The following is a 25,788-nucleotide window of genomic DNA, read 5'->3' on the forward strand; positions in this document are numbered from 1 at the left end:
TTTTTCTATACTTATTACTACTTAGTTCTTTATCTGGTTTTATGATATTAGCTAGAACTTTCAAAAGCAAAGTTGAATAATAGCAGGACTTTTTTTTTGTCTTCTGGACTTTAAAGGGAGTGCCTCAAGTTAAGTATATTACTTGCTGTAGGTTTCAAATAGGTATTCTCATTAGCAGTGTGTCCTTCAGTTTCTAGTGTATGAAGATATTTTTATCAAATGACATTTTGGTATTATCAAGATGTTCATGTGGCTTTTTGCCTTTAACTCACTAATAACATGGATTAATTAATAGATTTGGCCCATGCTTATACTTGATCAGAATATATTATCTTTTTAATATACTCCTTAGTTCTCTTTGCTAGTATTTATGTCAGGCTGTCTTTCAAAGTCTGTTTTAAGAGCCTTGGATTGTTCTTAGGTTTTATTACCTATCAACTTTTGCATGGAGAAGGAAAAGATTATTTGAAGTGTTTTCTTTTTTTTTTATTGAACTTTAGGTGAAGGTTTACAGAACTAGTTTCTTATCCAACAGTTGGTACACACATTATTTTGTATGACATTGATTAACAACCCCACGACGTGTCAGCACTCTCTCTTCTCAACCCTGGGTTCCCTATTACCAGCTTTCCTATTCCCTCCTACCTTCTAGTTCCTGTCCCAGGGCTGGTGTGCCCCTTTAGTCTTGTTTTGTTCCATGGGGCTGCTCAGTCTTTGGCTAAAGGGTGAACCTCAGGAGTGGCCTCATTGCTGAGCTGAAAGGGTGTCTGGGGTCCATACTCTCAGGGTTTCACCAGTCTCTGTTAGGCCAGCAAGTCTAGTTTTTCTTTTTGAGTTAGAATTTTTTCTACATTTTCCTCCAGCTCTGTCTAGGACCCTCTATTGTGATCCCTGTCAGAGCCGTCAGTGGTGGTAGCCGGGCACCATCTAGTTGTACTGGACTCAGTCTGGTGGAAGCCATGGTAGATGTGGTCCATCAGTCCTTTGAACTAATCTTTCCTTTTTGTCTTTAGTTTTCTTCATTCTCCTTGCTCCCGAAGAGGTGAGACCAGTGCAGTATCCTAGATGGCTGCTCACAGGCTTTTAAGACCCCAGATGCTACTCACCAAAGTAGAATGTAGAACATACTCTCTATAAACTCTGTTATGCTAGTTGAGCTAGATGTTCCCTGAGACCATGGTCCCCACAGCCATTAGCCCAGGAATTCAGTCCCTCAGGGAGTTTAAATGTGTCTATGGAGCTACCATGGTCTTGCCCTGTACAGGTTGTGCTGTCTTCCCCGGTTTTGTGCACTGTCTTACCCTTCACCAAAGTTACTGCTTATCTACTGTCTATTAAAGTGTTTTTCCATCCCCACCCCTCCCCTCCCTCGTAACCATCAAAGATTGTTTCTTTTGGTATGTAAACCTTTTCACGAGTTTTTACAGTAGTGGTCTCATACAGTATTTGTGCTTTTGTGATTGACTTATTTCATTCAGCATAATGCCCCCGCAGATGCATCACGTTATGAGATGCTTCACAGATTCATTGTTGTTCTTTCCTTAGTGTTGTGTACGTACCACAGTTTGTTTATCCATTCATGTGTTGATGGGCATCTGGGTTGTTTCCGTCTTTTTGGTATTGTGAACAGTGCTGCAGTGAACATGGGTGTATATATATATCTGTTCATGTGATAGCTCTTATTTCTCTGGGATATATTCCTAGGAGTGGAATTCCTGGATCATCTGGTCTCTTTATGGGTGCATTTAGGCCATTTACATTCAGTGTAATTATTGATAGATGTGAGTTTATTGCTGTCATTCTGTAGTGCTAGCATTTTCTTTGTTGCTCTTACTTTCCTGTGCTGCGTTCCTTTTGTTTGTGGATTTCTTTTGTTTTTGTAGATTTTGTTTCAAAGACTTTGTTTTTCTTCTTTATGTTGATGAGTAGGTTTGTTAACTTTCTTTATGGTTACCTTAATATTTACCCTTATTTCCTAGGTTTGAACCAGTCTATTATTACTTGGTATTGCCTTGCCTTCGTCTCTAGAAAGCTCTATACCTATACCATTTATTCCCTCTTTTATTGTTCTGACATTGTTGTTATTTACAGATTAACCTCTCTGGCTCCCTGTTGCAATTGTTTTGGTTTGGATACTCCTTGAGAGTTCATTTCCTAGGTTGGTACCTGGCTGGTACAGTCTTGTGTCCTAGATTCAGGCTGTGGTCTGATGTTGTTTGTTCTCAGGCCGGAGGACTCCGTTTAATAATTCTTGTAAGTTTAGTTTGGTTTTTACATATTCCGTCAATTTCTGTTTCTCTGGAAATGCCCTGATTTCACCATCATATTTGAACAAAAGTTTTGCAGGGTATATCATTCTTGGTTGGCAGTTTTTTTTCTTTCAAGATTTTATGTATGTCATCCCATTGCCTTTTTGCCTGCATGATTTCTGCTGAATAATCAGAGCTTAGTCTTTTTGTTTCTCCTCTGTATGTGACTTTTTGTTTTTCTTGAGCTGCTCGCAGGATTTTTTCTGTCTTTGATTTTAGTGAGTGTGAATATGATATGCCTTGGTGTTTCTTCTTTTGGGGTCTATCCTGTATGGAGTTCGTTATACTTATTGGATGGTTTGGATGGTTAGCTTTTCATCATTCATGATATTAGGGAAGTTTTCTGTCAGCAATTCTTCAATGATCCTCTCTGTTTTTCTGTTTTCTCTCCCTGTTCTGGAACTCCGATCACTTGCAAATTTTTGCTTTTGATTGTATCCCACATAATTGTCTGCTTTCTCCTCAAACAGACTTGTATCCAAGTGTTTGTTTTCAATTTCACTGATTCTGTCTCCCATCGTTTCAAATCTGCTCCTCAGCTTTCTGTGACACTGTCCGTTTCTGAAATCTTGTTGTTTATCTTTTGGATTTCTAACTGTTGTTTTTGAATGATTTCTAATTGGTCTGTGTTTTCCATGAATTTGTCTGCCTTTTCCATAAATTTGTCTGTTTTTTCCTCATTTTTGTCAGCTTTGTGCCTCAACTCTTGGATTGCTCTGAATATTAGAGATTTGAATTCCTTATCAGGTAGTTCTAGTGCCTGTTCTTCTACTGGAAGGGCATCTGGTGTTTTATTTTGGACGCGTACTGGAAACATCCCGTCCTGTTTGTTTTTATACGTGTTGATATTGTCTGCTGTCTTTGGGACATTCACTAGTTATTTTCTTTGTTTCTTGATTGTAGACTTGTTTGTTCCGTCCTGCTTTTTCATTTTATTTGGTTATGTCTGGGCAGGTGGGCTGTGCTTTCCTTGTTTGCTCGTCTCTAGTCACAATACTTTTCGCTTCCTTGTCCGATGAGCAGGACCAGTCATTCAGCTATGGTGCAGCAGGGCAGGTCCAGCTGAAGGGGAGGGGGTGGGGCAGGTTATTTGTGGCACTGCAGCAGGGCAGGTCCAGCTGAAGGGGAGGGGGTGAGGCAGGTTGTTTGTGGCACATACTAGGGCCGACAGGGCGGGCCAGGAATCAGTGCTGGGCAGGTTCCAGTAGTCTGTGCCTGTGCCGTTCGGGGGTGTGATGCTCAGTGCATGGCGAAAGTAGGTCAGGAAAGACGGGGGAGATTGTGATGTGTGGAGCTAAGAGGGGTATGGAAAACAGGAGAGAGAGGGGAGAGAAACAGGAGCCAAAAACAAGCAAACAAAGAAAAAAAAAGTGCTAAGGGAGCTTGCCATTGGAGTGGAGAGATGAGAAACTGAGAAATGGAGAAAAGCAAAAGGGAAAAAGAAAAACAGATAAAAATTTAGAAAAGAAGAAAAGAAAAGCCCCCAAGAGTCCCAGAGCTCCAGAGTCCCACCAGTGGGCCTGCTAAGACGGGGGAAGTGGCTCCCAGACTGTGCAGTATAGCTTGGCTAGAGAAGGTATAGATGTCACACAGCACCAGGTATTCAGGAGACAGGAAAAGAAGATAAGTGTAGAGAGATGAGAACTGAGAAATGAAGGAAGACAGGAAGGGAAAAAGAGAGAGAAAAGAAAAAAAAGTATCCCCAGGGCACCCACCTACGTGGTTGCGCAGATTGGGGGAATGGCTCCTAAGCTGCACTGCAGCCCGGCTAGAAGGGGCTCCCAAGCTACGAAAAGAAAAAGAAAACAAAACAGAACAAGGGAAAACAAACAAACAAAAAAAGCCCCAGGGATCCCATCAGTGTGGTATGGCAGGCCAGGGGAGTGGTTCCCCAGTCAAGTGGCTTCACAGCCTTTCAAGAAGAAGCAAAGATGGTACATGAAGCCAGGTGTTCTAGAGAAATGAGTTAGAGGTGGTAGGAGTTACAGAAGAAACCAAAAGAGATGGAAAGAACCAACACCAGCTTAGGGGCCCAGCCAGCGTGGGTAGGGCAAATCCAAGCAACCTGAGGCCTAAGCAGTTGCCTCCCTGCCGAGAGACTGTGGTTGGTAGGAAGCAGAGAAGGCTGAAGGAGGGGTGGGTAAGAAGCGGGGGTTAGGAAAATGTATATTGGTCGTTACTGGGTGCACTGTCTTCTGCTGGGAACTTCGTGAAGCTGCTTTCCCCTTATTCCCTGTCTGCCTGTCTCCGACGTGGGTGGGGTGAATCCAAGCAGCATGGACACTGCAGTTCCCAGCTGTTTGAGCCACCATAGCCAGCCAGGGAGCTCAGAGGTAGAGCAGTGGGGAAAGAATGGGGCTTGGGAAAACATGTATCGCTGGGGTGCTCTGTCTCCTGGTAGGAGTTCCACGAAGCTGCTTTCCCATGTTCTCTGTCAGGAGTCAGGATGGCGGATCTGTGCTACGTTAGCTGCCCTCTGTGTGTATCTCTCTTCGCTCTCTGTCCTCTGTCAGTTTCTTATTCCAGTCGATGCTTGGCTGAGCTCTTTATCTCTTCATTTGACACTTCAGATTCCAGGGATGACATTTGTCTCTGTTTTACTTAGTTTTTCAGGTCTTTGCTGTGGAGGGTCGGCGTGGTGCTTCTCTGGTGCCATGTTGGCCGGAAGTCCCCTATTTGAAGTTTTTATATTTTTATTTTTTAATGTGTAACATAAGTATATTCAGCCCTTTGTTTTGTTATTCATTTTTCCCTTAAAATGATATCTTTGGGAAAATAAAAAAAGTTGCAGGTTTAGTCACAAAACTGTAATATCAGGTAGGTACAGCTGTGAATTGACCTGACAGCTTGAAATTTATATATGAATATTTTTCAGTGCTGAATGTACAGTTTTACTATATGGTAGAATGTTTATGCATGGGTGATGAAATACACTTATTTCAGGTTCTCTTACCTTTCTGTTGAAGTAATATTCTTGGAGTATCCTCTTTTGTTTCCTTAAAAAAATTTTTTTTTTTAAATAGGCTCTTAATGCCAGTGAAAAGGCCGTTGTGGAAGCATTATTTCAGAGAGATTCTCTTGTCCGACAAAGTCAGGTATGAATTGAATTAAAATTCTTTTTTTATAAAACTTGAAGACAAGGTAGGTGACGTATGTAGAACTGAAAAGTTTTTGTTCATTTAAAAACTTTTTCTTCATTTTTTAATTAGACCTTTTTGGTAAGTAAAAGGAATTAACAATCTTGCTCTGTGATTTTAAAATAACAGCATTAGTATTTCCAGGAATAACCTTTTAAACACTAGGCCATTCCTAAGAAAAGTTCATTCTCTTGCCATAATATATATTTATTTTAAAAAATTAAAATATTAGTTAGAAAAGTTGTTACTTGATATTCCTGAAAACAGAAACTTTTTTTTTTCTTTCCTAGCTGGTAGTAGATTGGTTAGAGAGCATTGCCAAAGATGAGATTGGAGATTTTTCCGATAATATTGAGTTTTATGCAAAATCAGTGTATTGGTAAGTCACAAAACTTTAATTTTTGAAGTCACTAAATGTTGATTTTGTTCATTCATCATTTAACAAATATCTATTTAGTTTTTACTATTTGCCAAGAGCCTGGGTGGCATAGTGGATAAGAGCTTAGTTGCTAACCAAAAGGTTGGCAGTTCAAATTCACCATCTGCTCCTTGGAAACCCTGGGGGGCAGTTCTACCCTGTCCTGTAGGGTCACTATGAGTCGGAACCAACTCAATGGTACCTAACAACAAGAGCAACATTCAGTTACTGAGCAAAACAGTTAAAAGCCCTGCCGTTGTGGATTTTATAATTTTATAAAAGAGGCAGCAAATAAATATATTTCCTGTCAGGTAATAAGATCTTTGGAAAAAAAAAGGATGACAGTGGGTACTGCTTTCAATAGAACAAGCAGTCAGAGAGGGCCTCTCTGAGGAAGTAACAGTAAGAGCCTCTTAAGAAATAAAGGAGGCAGGCCATGCAAAAATCTAGGGGACAGGTGTTCTAGGCAGGAACGGAAATTGCGGAGACCCTGAGAAGGTAAAGTATTTGTGAAAGGAGGCCAGTGTGAACACGGCAAAAAAGAATGGTAGGAAATGAAATTGGAGAAAAGCCAGGTTATATGCGGCTTTTATAGGCAGGCCAAGGTAAGGGTTTGGGGGTTTATGCTAAGTGTAATAATTTAATTTAATCATAAAGAAAATACATCTGCCATGTTTCTAGCTACTTGTGATTTAAAAAAATTTTTTTTTCCTACATCCTTAAATACTTCTAAATTATTGTAGGACCTTGAAGCCAGGAAGCACCCTTAGGGATAATTTATTCCAAAACTTGAAAAAGCTTCGATAACTGTGTGTGTACAAAGTCTGTGAGTCATATATATCTTTTCTCTGCTTAACTAGAAAATTGGTGCTGCTCAATGTTGGTTAAAAATTAAAATTTTAATAGTTGTTATCTATCTGAGGAAAAGAAATTTTCATTTTCAGAAAAAGGTATTTTTTTTAAGTTAAAGTTCCTGTCTATGTTAAGGGTTTTTGTAAGTTTTTCAGGAGTTAGTCTCCTTTTTTTCTGTACTGATCAATAGCATAGAATAGAGAACCCAGAAATACACCCACGCTTACATAGTCATTTGGTTTCCAACAAAGGTGTCAGAGCAATTCAATGGGGAAAAGGAATGTCTTTTCAACAAATCATGCTGGAGAAACTTGATACCTTTGTGGAAAAAGGTTAACCTTGACCCTTACCTCAATATCCGACAATTAATTCAAGATGGATTATAGTCCTTGATGTAAAAAAGCTAAAATCATAAAGCTTTTAGAGGAAAACATAGAATATCTTTGTGACTTGGCATATATAAATGTTTTGTAGGTAATATAAAGTAATTATCAGAAAAGAAAAAATTATTTGACTTTATCAAAATTTACTCATTTAAAAGACACCATTAAGAAAGTGAATAAGGGCAAGCCATAGACTGGAAGAAAATATTCACACAACATATGTATGACAGATAACTTGTATCTAGGATTCATAAAGAACTACAATAATGAAAAGATAACCCAATAAAAAGGTCCAAGGATTTGAACAGACACTTCACAACAACAAATAGACAAATAGCTAATAAGGACATGAAAAAAGTACTGGATATCATTAGTCACCTGAGAAATGTCAGTTAAAACCACAATGAGGTACCACTATATGCCCACCAGAACAGCTAAAATTAAAAAGATTGACAACACCAAATGTTGGCAAGGTTGACAACTGGCATGTTTATACATTGGTAGAAAGGATGTAAAATGGTACAGTCACTTTGGGAAAAGGTCTAGCAGTTTGTTATAAAACTAATCAGACACCTAAATTATTTCCCAGAAGTTTTACTCCTGTGCATTTAACCAAGACAAGTGAAACCATATGCTTACAAAAAGGACTTATGCAAGAATATTCACAGGCAGCTTTATTCATAGTAGCCAAAAACTAGAAACAGCTCAGCTGTCCAACAGTAGGGGAATGGATAAACTGACTGGAATATATTCATACAATAGAATGCTACTCAGCAATAAAAAGGAACAAATTATTGCTACAGGCAGCAACATAAAATGATCTCAAAAACTTTATTCTGAATGAAAGAAGTCCTGCACAAAAAAGAGTACATATCGTATGATGTAACTTATGTGAAATACTAGAACAGACAGTAATCAGAATGCTGATTGCCTCTTGAGGGATAGACATGGGGATTGACTGGGAAGGGTTATGAAGGCATTTTCTGGGATAATAGCAATGTTCTATATCTTGGTAAGGGTTTGAATTAAACAGGAGTATGCATCTGTCAGACAGTGAGTGTACATTTAACATTCGTGCATTTTATTATATGTGACTTTTATATCAGAAAATAAAACCACAGTATACACGCTGAAATTTTTAGGCAATACGTCAACAAAGTAAAGTGAATTAATAGCTAGATGGAGCCCTGGTGGTGCAGTGGTTAAGAGCTCAGGCTGCTAACCAAAAAGGCGGCAATTCAAATCCACCAGCCACTTCTTGGAAACTCTATGTGGCAGCTCTACTCCGTTCTGTGAGGTTGCTGTGAGTCAGAATCAACTCAGCGGCAATGGGTTTGGGTTTTTTAGAGGGTTAGGTAGATAATACAGTAAGCAAGTATAATAAAATGGTAATAGTAGAGTCTAGATGGTGGCTATAAGCTCTTTCAGCTTTGCTGTATTTTGGAACTGTATTATAAAATATTGGGAAAGTTCAATTAAAAATAAATTAAAATTCTATATTGAGGAGTTTTGCATGGTGTTTTTGAGCTTGTAGACTTAATTTTTTTTTTTAAATTGGCATATTAAAATTGCTTTTTTTTAAGGTATGTATTTGCCTTTTCTTTTAGGGAAAATACTCTGCATACCTTGAAACAGCGGCAGCTAACTTCTTATATAGGAACTGTCCGTCCACTTGTCACTGAATTGGTAAGTGTTCTTTGAAATGAAAGTTGTCTTCAAAGTGAAATGATTTTTTTTTTAAGGCTGAGAATTTTTCTTTTCTTGAATCCTTGTTTTGGTTTCCCAAAGGTTTGCACGGTTAACTCTAACAACTGTACTGCATTTGAATTTGTAGACTTACTTGAACATATGTGTGTTCAAACATTACCTTATAAATTGTGAAAGAAAGTATGGAGATTGTACCTGATTTGCCAACATTAAAAACAAATTAATTTTGGTCTTGTACCAAGGTTTGAGCTCATCACCTATAAGAAAGTGGCCTATGAAATCTCTTTTATATAGGAAGCAGGAAAAAAATATGAAAATTACGGAATAGCTTGAGATTAGAAAGGTTATTCTAGAATATGAGTTTTAGAAATAATGCTTAGATTTTAAAAGGATGAAAGTCTTAACTACTGAAGAAATAAACAGCTATGTGATAGATGAGGCATGTGAAAAATATAGTGAAGAGTGGGGAGAAATAAGTAATGATTAAAATTAATAAAATTCCATTTGGTAACAAAGGTGATTTTTTATGAAAATTGTTTGGAAACTACTAGAAGAGCATGAAAATAAACTGTAGCAAAATTACCCATTAGCAAGCCACAGCTGAAAGTCATTTACTCTTAACATCTGGAAAGTGGTAATTTCCTTTTGTCAGAAATAAATCATGTTCCAACATTGAATGATTAAAAATTAGACTCATTTATTTTAATAACTTCTTAAATTCATGTCTGCAAAATCAGGTGTGAACGTAGCCAAATGACCTATTACGCATTCCATTTTCTGAATTGAAATTCTTGTTACCATACACTCAGTAATATCTGAAATAACAATTACTTCCTCTCTTAAGTCACATTAGTTTTTCATTTGAAAATCATCATGTAGCTAATGTGTACTGTTTGCCAGTAAACTTGCTGAGCTATTATGAATAGTACATAATCTCAGATGCTTAAAAGCACATTTCTTCCTATTCATGAAGGTAGAAATAACTTTTAGTCTTGTGAGGGGGTGGGCAATTCTGTATTAGAAATCTGTTTAAAAGGATTTTTAAATGGAACATTGATGTGTTTTATATGGCATTGATCCCATAATGGATACTTAAAAGGCTCTCTTCACACGAGAAAATACCAGCTGACCACCTTCTAGTCACAGAACAGATTGGGAGTCCCTCAGTGCCTCCTTTGTGTTGATCCTCCATCTAGGTCTGATTTTGTTTAGATTTAACTTGGCTACGTAGCATACAGAGTAAAGCTCAGTTCATCTTGAATGATAAGTAGCATTTCTAGAGTTCCCTTGTTGGGCTAGGCTAATGGTGTTTCCACCTCCTCTCACCTGTACGTGCACATTTGTGGGCCAAGGAGCCTGTTTAGTGTGGTGCAGCAGACAGTTATGTGCCTATTTGGAACACCTGTGACACTTTTCATTCCCTTTGTTATTTAACTAAGTTGTAAATGAATATGTTTCCGTATATAAACTCAGGAAAAACTTATCACCTTTTGATGATGTTGAAAATGTATGTTGGTATAGTGGATTTATAGTTGGTGATAAATTTTTTTTTTTTTTTAATAGGACCCAGATGCGCCCGTAAGACAGAAAATGCCCCTTGACGATCTGGATAGAGAAGACGAAGCCAGATTACTCAAATACATTTTCACTCTAATCCGTGCTGGGATGACAGAAGAGGTGAATCATGTATACCCTGCTCGTCCAATTTCAAAAAAATCATAGACTCTTTCACTTAGAAGGGATCTTTGTGTACATGCCTTTTCAATGCAGGATCCCTTTCACAAAGTTTCTGGATCTAACTCCTGTTATAAGTGATAAGAAACATACCGCCTCAGAAAGCAGCCCACTCTAGCTTGGCCAGCTCTAATTATTCAAAAATCTTTATAGTCAAACTTTGCCTCCCTATATCACATCCTAGGCATGTTCTCATTTTTTCTAGTGCTGATTTTCAAGAGTTGAGAGTAAGTTGCTTTTCCAGGTGACATTATTTAGGCACTTGAAGACTATGATAACCCTCAAACTTCCCTTGCAATAGTTAAGCCCTTGCATACAGACGGTTAAGTATCTAATTAGACAGTTGGATGGCTTTGTTTACTCTTCAGATGAGACGCTTTAAGCTTCAGGTACTACGTTGTACCTATTTGGGGTACTCTTAGTGATGTTCTTTATGTAGATGCATGTTAGTTCAAAGTGTTGGCTGTTACTGTTTTTGTGTTATAAACTATTAGAATATGTTAAGTAATTTTTTATGTAGTAAATCTTGGGTTATTAAACATCATTTTTACTTTTTAATGAAGAAAAGCAGTTGATGTCACATATTTGTTTATTCAGAAAGTATAAGTCCCACCCACTTTAATAGTTAATGTGCATAGTACTAGGAATTACATGGTAAACAAAAGAGATTTATTTTTAAGAAGAGAAAACAAAAATATGATCACATTATTAAAAATGGAAACTCTCAAGGTTCTCCTACCATATATAACCACAGATAGTGTTTTGTTATGCTTACTTACAGCCCTTTTTCTTTTGTACTTGCTTTTTAACATAGCTGTAATCATAGTATACATATATACATTCAGTTTTTACCATGCCGTTTTTGTTTGTTGTTGTTAGGTGCTGTCAAGTTGGTTCTGACTCATAGTGAACCTATGTCAAAAAAACCCAAACCCACTGCCATCGAGTTGATTCCAACTCATAGCGACCCTATATGACAGAGTAGAACTGCCACATATAGTTTCCAAGGAGCGCCTGGCGGATTCGAACTGCCGACCTCTTGGTTAGCAGCCGTAGCACTTAACTAGTATGCCACCAGGGTTTCCCTAGTGAACCCACGTACAATAGAAAAAAAAACTTCCCAGTCCTGCGCCATGCTCACGATCGTTATGCTTAAGACCATTGTTGTAGCCACTGTGTCAGTCCATCTCGTTGAGGGTCTTCCTCTTTTTCGCTGACCCTCTACAAAGGGTCATGCGTATGTCAGTTTGTCGTACTGCGGGGGCTGCGTGTTGCTGTGATGCTGGAAGCTCTGCCACCAGTATTCAAATACCAGCAGGGCCATCCATGGCAGACAGGTTTCAGCTGAGCTTCCAGACTAAGACAGACTAGGAAGAAGACCTGGCAGTCTACTTCTGAAAAGAATTAGCCAGTGAAAACCTTCTGAGTAGCAGTGGAACACTGTCTGATATAGTGCTGGAAGATGAGCCCCCCAGGTTGGAAGGCACTCAAAAGATGACTGGGGAAGAGCTACTTTTTTACATAGTGTATCAAAACATTCTTCTGTGTTGCTACATATCTGTCATAATTTTTAAAGGCCATAAATTCAGAATGATGTTTGGGGCATGATATTCCTTAACTAGGTCTATTAGTTAGGCGCTCCAGATGCACATGATAGAAACCTAACTCAAATTACCTTAAGCTTACAAGGGAGGGAGTTGATCCGCTTATGAAACTGGGAAGCGTAGAGGGTTGTAAAGTAACAGGAACTTAAAGTTATTACTAGAATACCATCTCTTTTCAGGCTCTAGGCTCTGACCTCTTCTCTGTGCCTCCTTCTCAGGAGGCCACTCCCAATGTCACGTCAAAGATGACTGCCAGGTTTACATCCTCCCAGCCAGCAATCCCAGCATATGGAGTTTGTCACTTTCCTGATTGTTCCAGCAAGAATCCTGGGGTGATTCTTGTTGAGTCACATGCCTAACCCTAGAGTTTAGGAATGAAATCAAGCATATCCAAACCATCTGAACTGAGAATGAGGAAGAGGTGGCTCTGTAAATTGATGCTGAAAAGAGAAACATGTACCTGCACCAATGGTATATCAAGCTCATTTAATTGGTCATTTTGAACATGAAGAAATATCAGTGGACTAAATGAGCGAAAACACCCTTGTTATTATAGAGGTTAACAGTGTTTTTATAATACTCTCACATGAGTCAAAGATCATCAAGCTTGTTAGCCCCATTTGTCTCTAGCAAAATTAAATGGCAGTAGAAAGCCCAAAATTGAAGAGGAGAGGTATTATCTAAAAGAGAAGAAAAGCAGGCACAAGGCAGAAATCGCAGAAGGATATCCATATGTTAAGTGGAATGCCATTACAAGTTGTCTGTGTCACCCTTTCTAACATCTCTGCCATAAATAATCGAATCCTAAATGTGTATGTGTAGGCTTTAACTACTAGAAGACACAAGCACTTTTTCACTAGTACGCTGGTCATTTGACTCACTGTGCTTTCTTATTTCAAAAGGCACAACGGCTCTGTAAACGTTGTGGTCAGGCATGGAGAGCTGCAACACTCGAAGGCTGGAAGCTGTATCATGACCCTAACGTAAATGGAGGTATTTCAGTAGATTTTATCCTCAGAGTTGGGGATAAAAGTATTTAGTTCTAAATGCCCCTAGTTGTGAAGTATAGCTTTTCTTTTTAGAAAAGGTTGAGATAAGGAGATCTCAGTTTAAACACTCTAAATTTTATTTCTTTTACTGTTTTACAGGAATGGAATTAGAACCTATTGAAGGGAATCCTTATAGATGCATTTGGAAAATAAGTTGTTGGAGAATGGCAGAAGATGTAAGATACAACAATATTTTTTGAAACTGATTTTTACTTTAATTAACTGAAGACCTACTGACATGCTGTGAAATGTTCAGAGTAGCTATGACTAAAGTTCCTGATTTCAAGCAAGTTCAAATCAAATTGAGAAATTGGGGTGGGCAGGCTTAACTACTAAACAAAATTATTGAGACAGTAAATAATAAGACTTAAATACTGATATAAGACAAAAATACAAAGGAGGTAACAAAGGAGTCCAGAGAAAAAGCATTGGGCTAAAACTAAAACTGGCTTCCCGGGAAAGAGAATTTAATTGAACTTTTTAAAAAATGAATAGGATTTGGGTTGTTGGGCATGAGAAGAAGAGGAAGGAATTCTAGGTAGGGTGATGGTAAAACAGTGCATAGGTTGGGAAACTCAAGGGAATGTAGTTCTACCAGATTGGAGCAGAAAATGCATAGAAGGAGATAAATAGAACTGTTGTAACGTGACATCTGCATTCCTAAAAATCATCATGCTATGCAAAATTGTACAAAAAACCCATAGAGAGCTTAGGGGGGAAATGGCGTTAAGGGCACAAAGTTCTTCAGTGATGCATAGAAAAAATAAAAACTTAATAAAAATGGTTGCAGTTTTACAAATGCTAAATGGTTAAGAAATACATAAATAATGCAAGAAATATGGCACTTTACCTTGAAAACAACCTATAGTTTTCTTGTGGAAGTGGACATCAGAAGGGCTGCAGCTTGTCAGTTATTGTGAAGAGGTGGAAGGAGGGTTATCTGACAACGAACAAAAAATTGTAACACTGGATGAAGATGGGCATGGCTTATAATGCACCTGGTGAGCTGAGGTACCTGGTAGATGTTTGAGATATGTCAGTTTTGTGTGTTTCTAAGCAGCTGGGTTCATTTGGGTACAGTTTTCTGCGTTCACTTAACGTTTCTTGTGAACCACATCACATACAAACAAATGGAAAATTTGCATAGTGTCAGATTGTTTCCTGATATATCAGTTGTGTTGGGAAAAATTCACATTTTCAAAACATGAATTATAGCAGAACTGCCTGTAATGGGTAATATCACTAAACAAGATAAATTAGGAACAAGCAGTGTGATCCTCAAATGCTGCTCTGAGGGTTTAGAACTTTATACCATAGGTAATAGTGGTGAACCATCAAAACCTTGAGGGTGCATACCAGCCGTGTTGTAAGGATAGCATGGCTGTGGAAAATAGGCTTAAAATTGAGGGCCTGTCCTAGGAGAGTATTGGTAAGAGTGGAAAGAAAGGGAGAAGTATGGTCAGGACCATTGTTTGGGTCCAGGAGGCAGAGGAAGACGTGGTTATGTTTCCGAAGTCTCTTATTTGGATGAGAAGAAACCCGAAAATGCCACCAATAGAAGCCCAGAAGTTAAAACGAGTAATATGATGAACACACTAATTCTAATTAGGACTTTGATGCAAACTGATGAATAACAGATCCTGAGTGCCTTGTTTTGATGTTGTACTTAGGCCAGAATCAGATGTTTTGAAGCTTCCCTGGAGAAAACACCTATACAGATTCCATCGCAAATAAAATTTGACTATTTTAGATAATCAGACCATCCATTAGAGTTGGATCTGCTTTCACACTGTATTTGAAATTTAGATGTTTGACTTTTTCTTAAGAATTTCAGCATTGATCATTTCATCAAACTGAATCAAGTGAATAAATTTAATTTAGAAGAGGTTGCAAAATTCCAGGTGATTATGAAGAAAATTGCATACTAAAAACCGTTTCAAATTTGTTTATGTTACATTTATTGTATTTCAGGAGCTTTTTAATAGATATGAGAGAGCAATTTATGCAGCTTTAAGTGGGAATCTCAAGCAGGTATGCAAGCTATTTTAATCAGTTTTTTCCTATAGAATGAAATTGTTGGTGTTAGGTGTCATCGAGTCAGTTCCGACACATAGTAACATGATAAGAGTAGAGCTGCCCCATAGGGTGTCCAAGGAGTGGCTGGTGGATTTGAACTGCCAACCTTTTGGTTAGCAGCTGAGTTCTTAACTACTATGCCACCAGGGCTCCAGGAATGAAATTAGATACTTAAATATTCTAATAGTCATATATAATAAATCTTAAAACTTAAGTTACTTTTTTAAGATTAGCAATGAGATATATCATGGAGCAGAACAGTGACTTGTGCTGTTTAATTTGATGTACCCATACATGCATGTTTTAATAAATGAAATCAGACTTGAATTTCTAACTCAGAATTGTAAATTTAATTGTCAACGCACATTTATTGATGACTATTTTTAATAGTACTCATAGCATATCCAGAAGTGTACCACTAAGGTACAGTGACTGGATGTTTCACAAACAGCCTTCTTCCCCATGCCCTCCTCCCATCATGAGATTATGTCATAATGATGAGTTGAAACTCCATCTTATATCAGCCTGGAAAATTGATTTTTATTGTGAATTCAATATGGAAAAAATTCTTAATAGTTCAAATTTCGTAGAAGTTACAGTTTGAAAAAAATGATTATTCGGTATGATTTTTTTTAAATCTATAGTTCCATGTTATTATAAATGAGTTTATAGTCCAGGTCAGTGGATATAACTGCTTTTTGTTTCTTTTTTGTTGTTGTTGAATATGTGTGTGTTTCTGTTTTGAAATGGGGGAAAAGCTTCTTCCTGTCTGTGACACCTGGGAAGACACAGTATGGGCCTACTTCCGGGTGATGGTGGACAGTCTGGTAGAACAAGAGATCCGGACATCAGTCATGACTCCGGATGAAACTGAAGAACTCCCTAGAGAATATTTGGAAACAAAGTGAGTTTGTTGGTTTGTGTTTAGCCATGTTGTGCTCTTTGAAGTTTTTCTTTTTTTTTTTTAACAGCCCTTGCTAATAACAGTATTTTACTTTCCTGTTCTTTCATTCAAAGTTGGACCTTAGAAAAGGTTTTTGAAGAACTTCAAGCTACTGATAAAAAGGTAAATATTAGTATGAACGTTTTAAGATCTCTGGAATAGGAAATTGTAAATGTTATGCTATTGTACACTGTAGCTGAAATGAAAAAAATACATGAAACCTTATTCTCTTCTCACTTCTTTTCTTGCCTGTTACCAAATGAGAGACATTCTTTAAAAGAAAAAAAAAACATAATTGCGTACTTAAATGATGCATCATTTCTGTTTCTTTGGTTTCATCTAAATATGTGGTATGCATGTAAGCTAATTTATCCCTTTCCTTTTGAAAATTTAAAATACGTAACGGAAAATTAACAAAACTTCCTTTTCCTAGATCTCAGTTAAAACTTCTTCCCAAACCCTTTACGGTTACTTTCATTGCCCTCAGGTGGTGAAAGATACTAATATGTATCCTTCTATATCTTTCTCCATGCTCCTACAAATACGTGTCAGTAATGTAGATACCCAGATATAGGACTTCAGTTTTGTTGTTATCTTTTGCACCATAATACGTACGTTATTCTACAACTTGATTTTTTTTTTTCATTGAAGGATAATCTCTTCAAATTGGTGGATATGGATTAAACTCAACCCAACTTATTCTTTTTAATAAGTACATAATGTTCTGTAGAAAGATGCATAGTTTTTAAAATCATTCTCCTGTTCCTTTAGGATAAGTTTCCTGAAGTGGGGTTGCTAGGCTAAGAGTATTTATACATTAAATTAATTAGCGAGTTATAGCAATTAATTCATATTCCCACAAGTAATTTATTAAAGTGGCCGTTTTCCTGCATTCTCACAGTTTCGAATGGTCATACTTTTTACTTTTTTGTCAGCCTAGCAGATTAAGTGAAATAGGAGTTTGCTGTTTTTCTTACATTTCTGTTTACTTATAAGGCTGAGCATGTTTTCATGTTCACTGACCATTTGTGAATTTCCTGTTTGTATCCTTTACCAGTTTTTTTGTTGAGTTTTATAGGAGCTCTTTGTATAGTAAGTAAATTAATCCTTTTCTGTCAAGTGTTTATTACCAGTCTGTTATTTTAGAGATTCTAGTTAATGAAATAAAACAAACCTAAGGATTAGGTATAAATATTAGAAAGGAGTGGAGCATTTACATATGATAAAAGTATAGAGCTAGAAACAAAGACCCAGTAAGTTACTAGACTTAATAAGAGAATTTATTAAAATAGGTAAGTATAAGACAAAGTTACAAAAAGTCATAACCTTTCTCTTCTAGTTAGAACTGGTTAGAAAAGGATTGGCCAAAACTATAAGAATATCTAGTAATAAATTTAATGCAAGGATTTCAGGACCTTTGTGAGGAAAGCTATGTAATCTTGTTGCAAGTCATAAAATAAGACAATAAATAGATACATTATGTTTCTGGATGAGAGGATTTAATATAAATATGTCAGTCATTTTAAAATTAACACAGAAACCTAATGCTTTGGGGTATTATTTCTAGAAAGATAATTTCCATGTAGAAGATTAAGTGAGAATGGAAAGAAATTTTTGAAAAAAGAAAAAAAGATACAACAAAACAGTATGGAATTGGCACAAGAATAAATAGGTCAGTGAAAAACAAAAGCTCAAATTCAAATATATATGAGAACTGAGTAGATGAGAGGTAATCTTTCACAGCAAAAGGGATGGTTTATTAAGAAACAAAGCTAGATCCCTACCTCATGCCATGTGCTAAAATAAATTCCAAATAGAACAAAGGCTTGAATGTAAAAAGAATAAAAACTGAAAGAAAATTTAGACAACTAAATAAAAATTAAAATACATTTAACAAAATCAATTAACTATTTGTGTTGAAAAAATCAAGTTTCATGTTACTTGTAAATGGTTTTCTTTATTCTGTAACTAAGCACTGTTCTGGTGATTTTTGCTAATCTTGGTGCCATATGCAGAAAAGAATACCCAGCGAATGCTTAAGTAGTGCTGCTCGTATTGAAAGAATTCTTGTAGTTTATTTTGCTTAGGTCACATGTGTCCTTTCTTTCTGGTCAACCATTGAGTGCCACGGTAAAGAGTAGTAAAATGTAACTAAAAGTTTAATGACATTCACAAAGATTAAATTGTTACAGTTCTCTACTTTATCATTCAGCCTTGAGTATATTTCAAAGGTAGTATCTTTCCCATGTTTCATTTTGTTTTGCTTTTCTAAAGCCCATCATTTTGAACTTTTTCGTCATACATCTTCCTTCAAAAGTTTGGCATTTCTTATTTAACAGTGAGTACGTACTACTGAATGACCACTGAAAGATTTATGAAAATGTAAAATATTTTTTCAGAGAGTTCTGGAAGAGAATCAAGAACATTATCATATAGTTCAAAAATTCCTTATCCTGGGAGACATTGATGGTAAGGTATTATAGTTTTATTTTACCTCCCATTTTCTTAATTTTCTCATAATTTTGTGAAAGGTTATCAAAACAATGTATATGAGTAAGATCTTTTAATCTTCATAAATATCAACTGTTTGAATACAACTATTCACTTAGTTGTTATTATAAAATAAAAACAGTCTGAGAGTGTGTGGAGAGTTTTATATGATGGCTATTAACAGTGAGACAGAGGAATGAGTTAATGTTCTTGGTAGTGTTTATTTCTCTTCTTTTGATTTTTGTCCCTATTGTTGAATCTTTTCTTTCATGACTTGTAGGTTTGATGGATGAATTTAGCAAATGGCTTTCCAAAGGCAGGAACAGTCTACCTGGACACCTCCTCCGCTTCATGACGCATCTCATTTTGTTTTTCCGAACTCTGGGACTACAGACCAAAGTAAATAAGAATGAACAGCCTACCTTTTTTTGCAAAGCTGATGCTGTATATATCTCTTCATGAAAACACACTACTTTTTTGTTGCTATTTGTTAGAAATAGTGATAAGGATACAGAAGTCTCGCATGGTCACTCAGTGATAACTTGCTGTGGGTGACCCTTTAGGGTTCTATCTATAGCTGCAGAATGCTGGTGGTTGCCAGTTTTTAATAAATTCATAATTTTATTCTCATCAGTACCCAACTCTACATCAAACAGTTGAGCTATCTGAGCCAGGCAGTTCTGTGTGAGTTTTTAATCCTTTGTTTTTTCTTTTTATTTTTTTCTAAATGTTTGATAACATTTTTGTCAGAGTACATGTAAAAGGCAAAATGATTCAGTACTTGAAAGGTTGGGCTTTGGAGTAAGATATCCTGGGTTCACATCCTTACTTAGTAGCTTGTAAATAATTCTGGGTAAATAAAACCTCACTAGGTCGTAGTCTCTTCATCTGTAAAATGCAGACAATAATAGTAACTACTCTCAAAAGAGTTATAATAAGGTTAAATGAGGCAATACTTTTCTAAGCCCTTAACCTGGCGTATAGTTCTTGGCCAGTGGTAAATACTAAAATTATTAAAGGGTTCAGTAGCAGACTTTTTACTGGACATGTTGCTGGTACATATAAGCAGTTGTGTTTATAACTGAGTTTTGAATTATGTCTTTTTTTCCTCTGAAGGAAGAAGTTTCTATTGAAGTTTTAAAGACATACATACAGGTAAACCTTGAGAGCCCACAATTTGATTCTTTTTTTCCTCTTTTAATGAAAACAAAAATCAGAATGGCACTATTTTAATATCCAGGGACAGGAAAGCCATCAGAATCCATGAAAGATCTTTTAATTATCATTAGTACATTTCTTTTGAATTTAAAATTATTCTGTTTAGCAGCACAAATTGATGTCAATATGAATCTCTCCATTTTATGTGTAAATATGCTTGATATTTTGAAGTGAACTTTTGTAAAGGCACTGCTGATCCCAGAACTTGTTTTATTATTGACATACTTTAATTTTTTCTATGTTTCAGCTTTTAATAAATGAAAAACATACAAATCTCATAGCATTTTATACCTGTCATTTGCCTCAAGACTTAGCTGTTGCCCAGTATGCATTATTTTTGGAAGGTGTTACAGAATTTGAACAGCGCCACCATTGCCTGGAGCTGGCTAAAGAAGCAGGTAAAAATGATTGAGAACTTAGATAAATTATTATTTTGGTTTTAGTAACATTTGTCTTACTTTTAAACCATTTCTCTTGAGGAAAAGAAATAAAATTTTCAACGAAGTTTTGTTTTAGGAGTAAAATAAGTTACATTATAGCTCATGTAAAAGATACCTTTTAGTTTTGGCTTTTTGAAATAATGTTTTTCATAGTCTGTGTGTTACGTTTTAAAATAATTATTATTCCAAATTCACCAAATCATTTTGACTGTTTAATTTTTGTCTCTTGAAAAAATTGTTTAGATTTGGATGTTGCAACAATAACAAAAACTGTAGTTGAGAATATTCGAAAGAAAGATAATGGTGAATTTAGCCATCATGACTTGGCACCAGCCCTAGATACTGGCACCACTGAGGTAATTTGAGGTGTATAAATTGGGGGTATGACGTGTAACTACTAATAATCTTTCATGATATTCCTTGGTGAATCTACCTCTACTTTAAAATACAGTGATTTCTTTCTTTTTTATTTTTAAGAGTTTTTCTTTGTCAGTCAAAATCCTTTATATTATAAAAATTGGTAAAAATTTTAAGGTCTTATCTAAGAGATTACTTTTAGTAATATTAATTTCAAGGAAGTTTTTTTTAATAGAAAAAACTCTGAGTGAATTTTTGTTTATCAGGTTATTCTTGGTATTTACTAAGTCACTAACTCTTACGTAGCTTACATATTCATATTTTCAGACAGGAGTAGAAAGTTATGTCTAGGAAAGACAAAAAATTTAGAGTCACACCTGAAAGCAATCACATGGTTAAATTGGTGGGAAATAGAACATACGATTCCAGATTCACAGTCTATTAACTGTTTTCTTATTTTAATAAAGAACTATATGAAAATAAACTGAGGAAAGTTAGATTCTTTTGTAATTTTGTATAACTCAAGGGAAAATGATGTTTATCAGAAGTGTAAACGTAAGTTAATTCTACTAATTTGCGGAGCATCTTAGAAAAAAACAAAATTTTTCCATTTTTCCCCTTAAATGAATAGGAGGACCGCTTAAAGATTGATGTAATTGACTGGTTGGTATTTGACCCAGCACAGAGGGCAGAAGCACTAAAACAAGGCAATGCGATAATGAGAAAATTCTTGGGTATGCTCTATTTTTATTTCCTTTTTTAAAGTTTTTGTTCAGATCTTTATACTCTTGAGTTTTGTTTTTGTGTTTTATTTTTTAATCCTCCCACTGGGAACAAAACAAAACAAATAGACACTTTTATATGTCAGACCTGGTATTATGAAATAAAAAATATTTAACAGTAAATTTTCATTCTGCTAATCAGTTTTGAATATAATCTCAAGGCTATCAGACTTTGGAAAACAATTGCTTTTTTTAAAGACATAGAAGTACGTAAAAGTAATGGTACTTAATGTATCCTTCATGTTATTATCATATTAAAGAAAAAGCCAGGCCATTTGGTAGAAAGATGACCCATTCTTTTAACAGATGTGCCTTGGGACCTGAAATGGTTACAGTTCACTGTAAAAGTGGCAAACCAATAATTTGACTCCTTTAAAAATCATTACACAGAATTCCATGTATATTGAAAACTTGTACATCTTTTTGGCACAGCATCAAAAAAGCATGAAGCTGCAAAAGAAGTATTTGCGAAAATTCCTCAAGATTCTATAGCAGAAATCTATAATCAGTGGGAGGAACAAGGAATGGAAAGCCCACTTCCTGCTGAAGATGATAATGCTATCAGAGAACATTTGTGCATTCGAGCTTATTTGGTGAGAAAATAAAGAAATCCCAAGATGTGCCTAGCTTCATGAAGATTTTTCTGATTTACTCTCAGACTTCAAACAGTTTTACCAGAAATGGTACTTATCTCCTTTGTGCCCAAGGAGATTGAAACCATGACCTTGTCTTTATTAGCATAACCCTCTAATCAGTGCTAGCCAGCCCAGAACATGTGGATGATAATATGTGTATGGTCTAGAACTTCTGTTTTCTTAAGCTTCTTTGAAAGCTTGTGTCAACTTTAATATTTCTGCTTTAGGCAATAACTGAGAAAAGATATTCTAAATCTCTTATGGCTAAAACAACATCATCAAAAACTAAACGCATTGCTGTTGAGTTGACTGTGACTCAGCAACCCTATAGGACAGAGTAGAAATGTCCCATAGGGGTTCCAAGGCTGTAATCCTTATGGAAACAAACTGCCACATCTTTCTTCCTCGAAGCGGTTAGTGAGTTTGAACCACCAACCTTTCGTTTAACAGCCTAGCCACCGTGCCACCAGGGCTTCTTAACAGCATACTCATTAAAGATTCATTCAATAAAAAAATTGAGTAATTACTATGGACTAGGTACTGGGACTAAATCTGTTAAACACATCTTATCCTTGCCTTCTAGAAGCTATTTGGCTAGTCAAACAGATAGATAAATAGGCATTTATCATGTAGTCATAAGTGTCAAGTATAGATTAATGGTGCTGAGATAGGAGCAGATACCAGAAGACATAGTCTATACCTTGCTAGTGTTTGCCGTTTGCCAAAACATTTATTCACGATGATTTTTGGGGGGGAGTGTAAAAATAAATATTGAACAGTTATATTTCTTGATGCTATAAGACTGTTTCTAAGAATTAAATCTTTAAAGCTTTGTTGAATATATGTGAAAACTTTTCTTCTTGTGGGTTTTTTTTTTTTAAATACTTTAGGAAGCCCATGAAACCTTTAATGAGTGGTTTAAGCATATGAATTCATCGCCACAAAAACCTACTTTGATACCTCAAGCAACTTTTACTGAGAAAGTGGCTCATGAACACAAAGAAAAGAAATACGAAGTGAGTTGAATGTGGACAAGGGATGTGTTTGTTGTGTCTTAAAAATGAATGTTATATAAAGAGGTCATTTCCATGGCGTTCCTGTTGTAACAGGTGATCTTCCTGTTAATGGCCTGCTTTGACAAAAAGCTACTGTATAATTACTTTTTTGTAAGTAATTAACCAAACATGAAAAATACCTTCAGGTGACACTAGCATTCATTTGTTACAAAGTTAACATTTTAGTGTTTTATTGGTAAGTCTGTTGGCATTTATTTTTATATTTGGCTGACTGAAATGTCAACTCTTTAGAATGATTTTCTGTATATATTAATGTATCTATTTTATAAATATTTTATTGGATTTAGTTCTATTATATATCTGCCCTACGTTTGTTTTGCAGATGGATTATGGCATTTGGAAAGGGCATTTGGATGCCCTAACCGCTGATGTGAAGGAGAAAATGTATAACGTCTTATTGTTTGTTGATGGTGGGTGGATGGTAGATGTTAGAGAGGTAAGCTGTCCGTGTTATTTCCACCTAAAACTATTTTAAAAAAACTGGTAAAAAAAAAAAAAAAAGTTCTGTCTTTGAATAGGAGCATATTCAGATCTCATACAACCTTTGTATTTGTTACTGAACATCCGTATTTTGAGCTTAAGCTGAAAAACAGTAGCCAGGGTCTAGGAAAGTTTGACTGTTCGGTAAACTATTTTCTTATGATACTAAAATCCAATTTTTCAAAAGCTCTGGACCTAAAAATTTAATTGTACATATATCTAGTCAATTTAGGGATATGAAAAAAAGTCTAGTGTTGTTTTCCACCTTTGACAGGGTACAGTCTTACTACTTTTTTGTAGCTTGTTTTGGTGGAAAATATTCGAGTTTTCCTTCTCTGACAAGTTTCCACCTTAACACAGGTTCCAGATTTTGCAGGTTTTACTGTATAAAGCGGTGACACTCATCTCTAAGCTATCCATTTGAATGACCTGGGGAACTTTAGAAAAATACTGGGCTCCACCCCGCAGAGATTATGACTTAATTAGTCTGAGGCAGGACTGGGCTTTTTTTTTAATCACCTGGCGAGCTTTAATATTTGGTCTGGGTTTAGTAACTGCTGTTTCAGAAGTACTAAATGCCATAAGAAAAGCACAGATAAGGTACTTTGTGAGTTCAGGAAAAGAAGAGGTTGCTTCTACCTTGAAAGGACCTGGACAGGATGCTTCAAAGTTGTAGCATTTGCTTGAATCTTAAACTAATGGTAGAATTTAGGTGAGCTGAGATGGGGAAAAGGAAGGATACAGCAGGTCATAATCATGGGAGCAAAGACATTGAGGCATGTTCCTGCAGCATTACAGAAACAATGGTAGCTCAGTTGCCTCTGCAAACCTGATGATCTGCTTCAGGAAAACTAGAAATGTCAGATTCTTGAGTATTTTGGTGTATTATTTTGAACAGAGAAATCCATAGTAGTGTTCTTGGTATTTTTCCTCTGCCATTCCCTGTATCTTGGTCTATTTACTACTATTTTTTTAGTGGCTACATCTTTCTAGCGTCTCTGGCCGCCCCTTTCTGACCAGAAGCAGATTTGAGCCCCTATTTCTGGTATTCCTGATGTAGTAATTATCTCAAAAATCTCCATTTTCAGCCTCAAGTTCCTAAAAGAAGTCTACTGACTTCATAAGTAGCCTTGAACCTTAAGCAGGTTCCTCAGGCTAACCCATTCTCTTCTGATTCATGCTGATGCTTATGAAGATAAAATTTAAATGTTGTAAAATGCTAATTAAGTATCACTTAAACTTTGAAAAGACTTTAGTGCCTTATTTATACATAAATCTTTGTTATTCTAGCTATTAATTAATCTTAGTAGGTGGAATCTTGTAAAAGAAAATGGAGTTGGGATAGAAGGCAATGAATGATAAACTTTTGTTTCATCAAACATTTTAAAATGGATATTCAGTCCCAATCACTTCTGCAAAACTGATTTACAGGAGATATCTTAAATAGTCAAATGATAAATAATGGTTTATTTGGAATCACATCTGTTAAGTTTAGCTTAATGTTTTTACATAGTCAACAATGCTAGCACATAAATCACTTGTATACAAATTAGAAATGGCACCCCTTCCCTTAAACAGATGAGCTCCATGCCAAGTGCACATGACCTATAGAGTGGAGCACAGGCCAGTAACCCTTGTTTAAGACACAACTGTACATGATAGCCCTGTTATTATACTTTGTCTTTTACATTTTCACCTCAAGTTTTTAAATAACTGTGTTGGAGGCTGGTGGCCCAGAGAGATGGCAGGGAGAATGGAGCAGGCAACTCGCCTTTACCTACTTCTCATTACCTCCACCACCTGTACCTCCACCACATTCTAGTCCAAGCCTCTACTGCCACTCCCTTGCTTCCGCTCTACCTTATACAGTCCCTTCACACCACAGCCAGTGATCCTTTTAAAATGAAATTATGTCGCTCGTGTACTCAAAACCTTCTCATGGCTTCTCATTACACTTTGAATAAAACCCAAAATTCTTTTCTTGACCTACAAGATTGTACATAAACTGAACCGTGACTACCTTCCCGATCTTGTATATCCTACTGCTCTCCCTCAGCTCATTATGTTCTAGCCTTATTTGCTGTTTCCCCTGCCTAGC

General features: G+C 36.2%; 1 protein-coding gene across 1 annotated transcript in view; it reads left to right on the forward strand.

Moving 5' to 3' along the window:
* Positions 1–25,788, forward strand: part of NUP107 (nucleoporin 107) — a 53,827-nt gene that overhangs the window by 24,520 nt on the left and 3,519 nt on the right. The window contains exons 9-26 of the mRNA XM_049883826.1: positions 5,333–5,404; positions 5,737–5,825; positions 8,707–8,785; positions 10,370–10,483; positions 13,047–13,137; positions 13,293–13,369; positions 15,165–15,224; positions 16,028–16,173; positions 16,287–16,335; positions 18,612–18,681; positions 18,983–19,101; positions 19,819–19,857; positions 20,168–20,318; positions 20,604–20,716; positions 21,349–21,451; positions 21,932–22,092; positions 23,025–23,150; positions 23,533–23,646. Of these exons, the coding sequence (XP_049739783.1) occupies positions 5,333–5,404; positions 5,737–5,825; positions 8,707–8,785; positions 10,370–10,483; positions 13,047–13,137; positions 13,293–13,369; positions 15,165–15,224; positions 16,028–16,173; positions 16,287–16,335; positions 18,612–18,681; positions 18,983–19,101; positions 19,819–19,857; positions 20,168–20,318; positions 20,604–20,716; positions 21,349–21,451; positions 21,932–22,092; positions 23,025–23,150; positions 23,533–23,646 (1,773 nt within the window). The remainder of the gene's footprint in view (positions 1–5,332; positions 5,405–5,736; positions 5,826–8,706; positions 8,786–10,369; positions 10,484–13,046; positions 13,138–13,292; positions 13,370–15,164; positions 15,225–16,027; positions 16,174–16,286; positions 16,336–18,611; positions 18,682–18,982; positions 19,102–19,818; positions 19,858–20,167; positions 20,319–20,603; positions 20,717–21,348; positions 21,452–21,931; positions 22,093–23,024; positions 23,151–23,532; positions 23,647–25,788) is intronic.

This window comes from Elephas maximus, chromosome 4 (assembly GCF_024166365.1).
Source record: "Elephas maximus indicus isolate mEleMax1 chromosome 4, mEleMax1 primary haplotype, whole genome shotgun sequence".
NCBI classification, from domain to species: Eukaryota; Metazoa; Chordata; class Mammalia; order Proboscidea; family Elephantidae; genus Elephas; species Elephas maximus.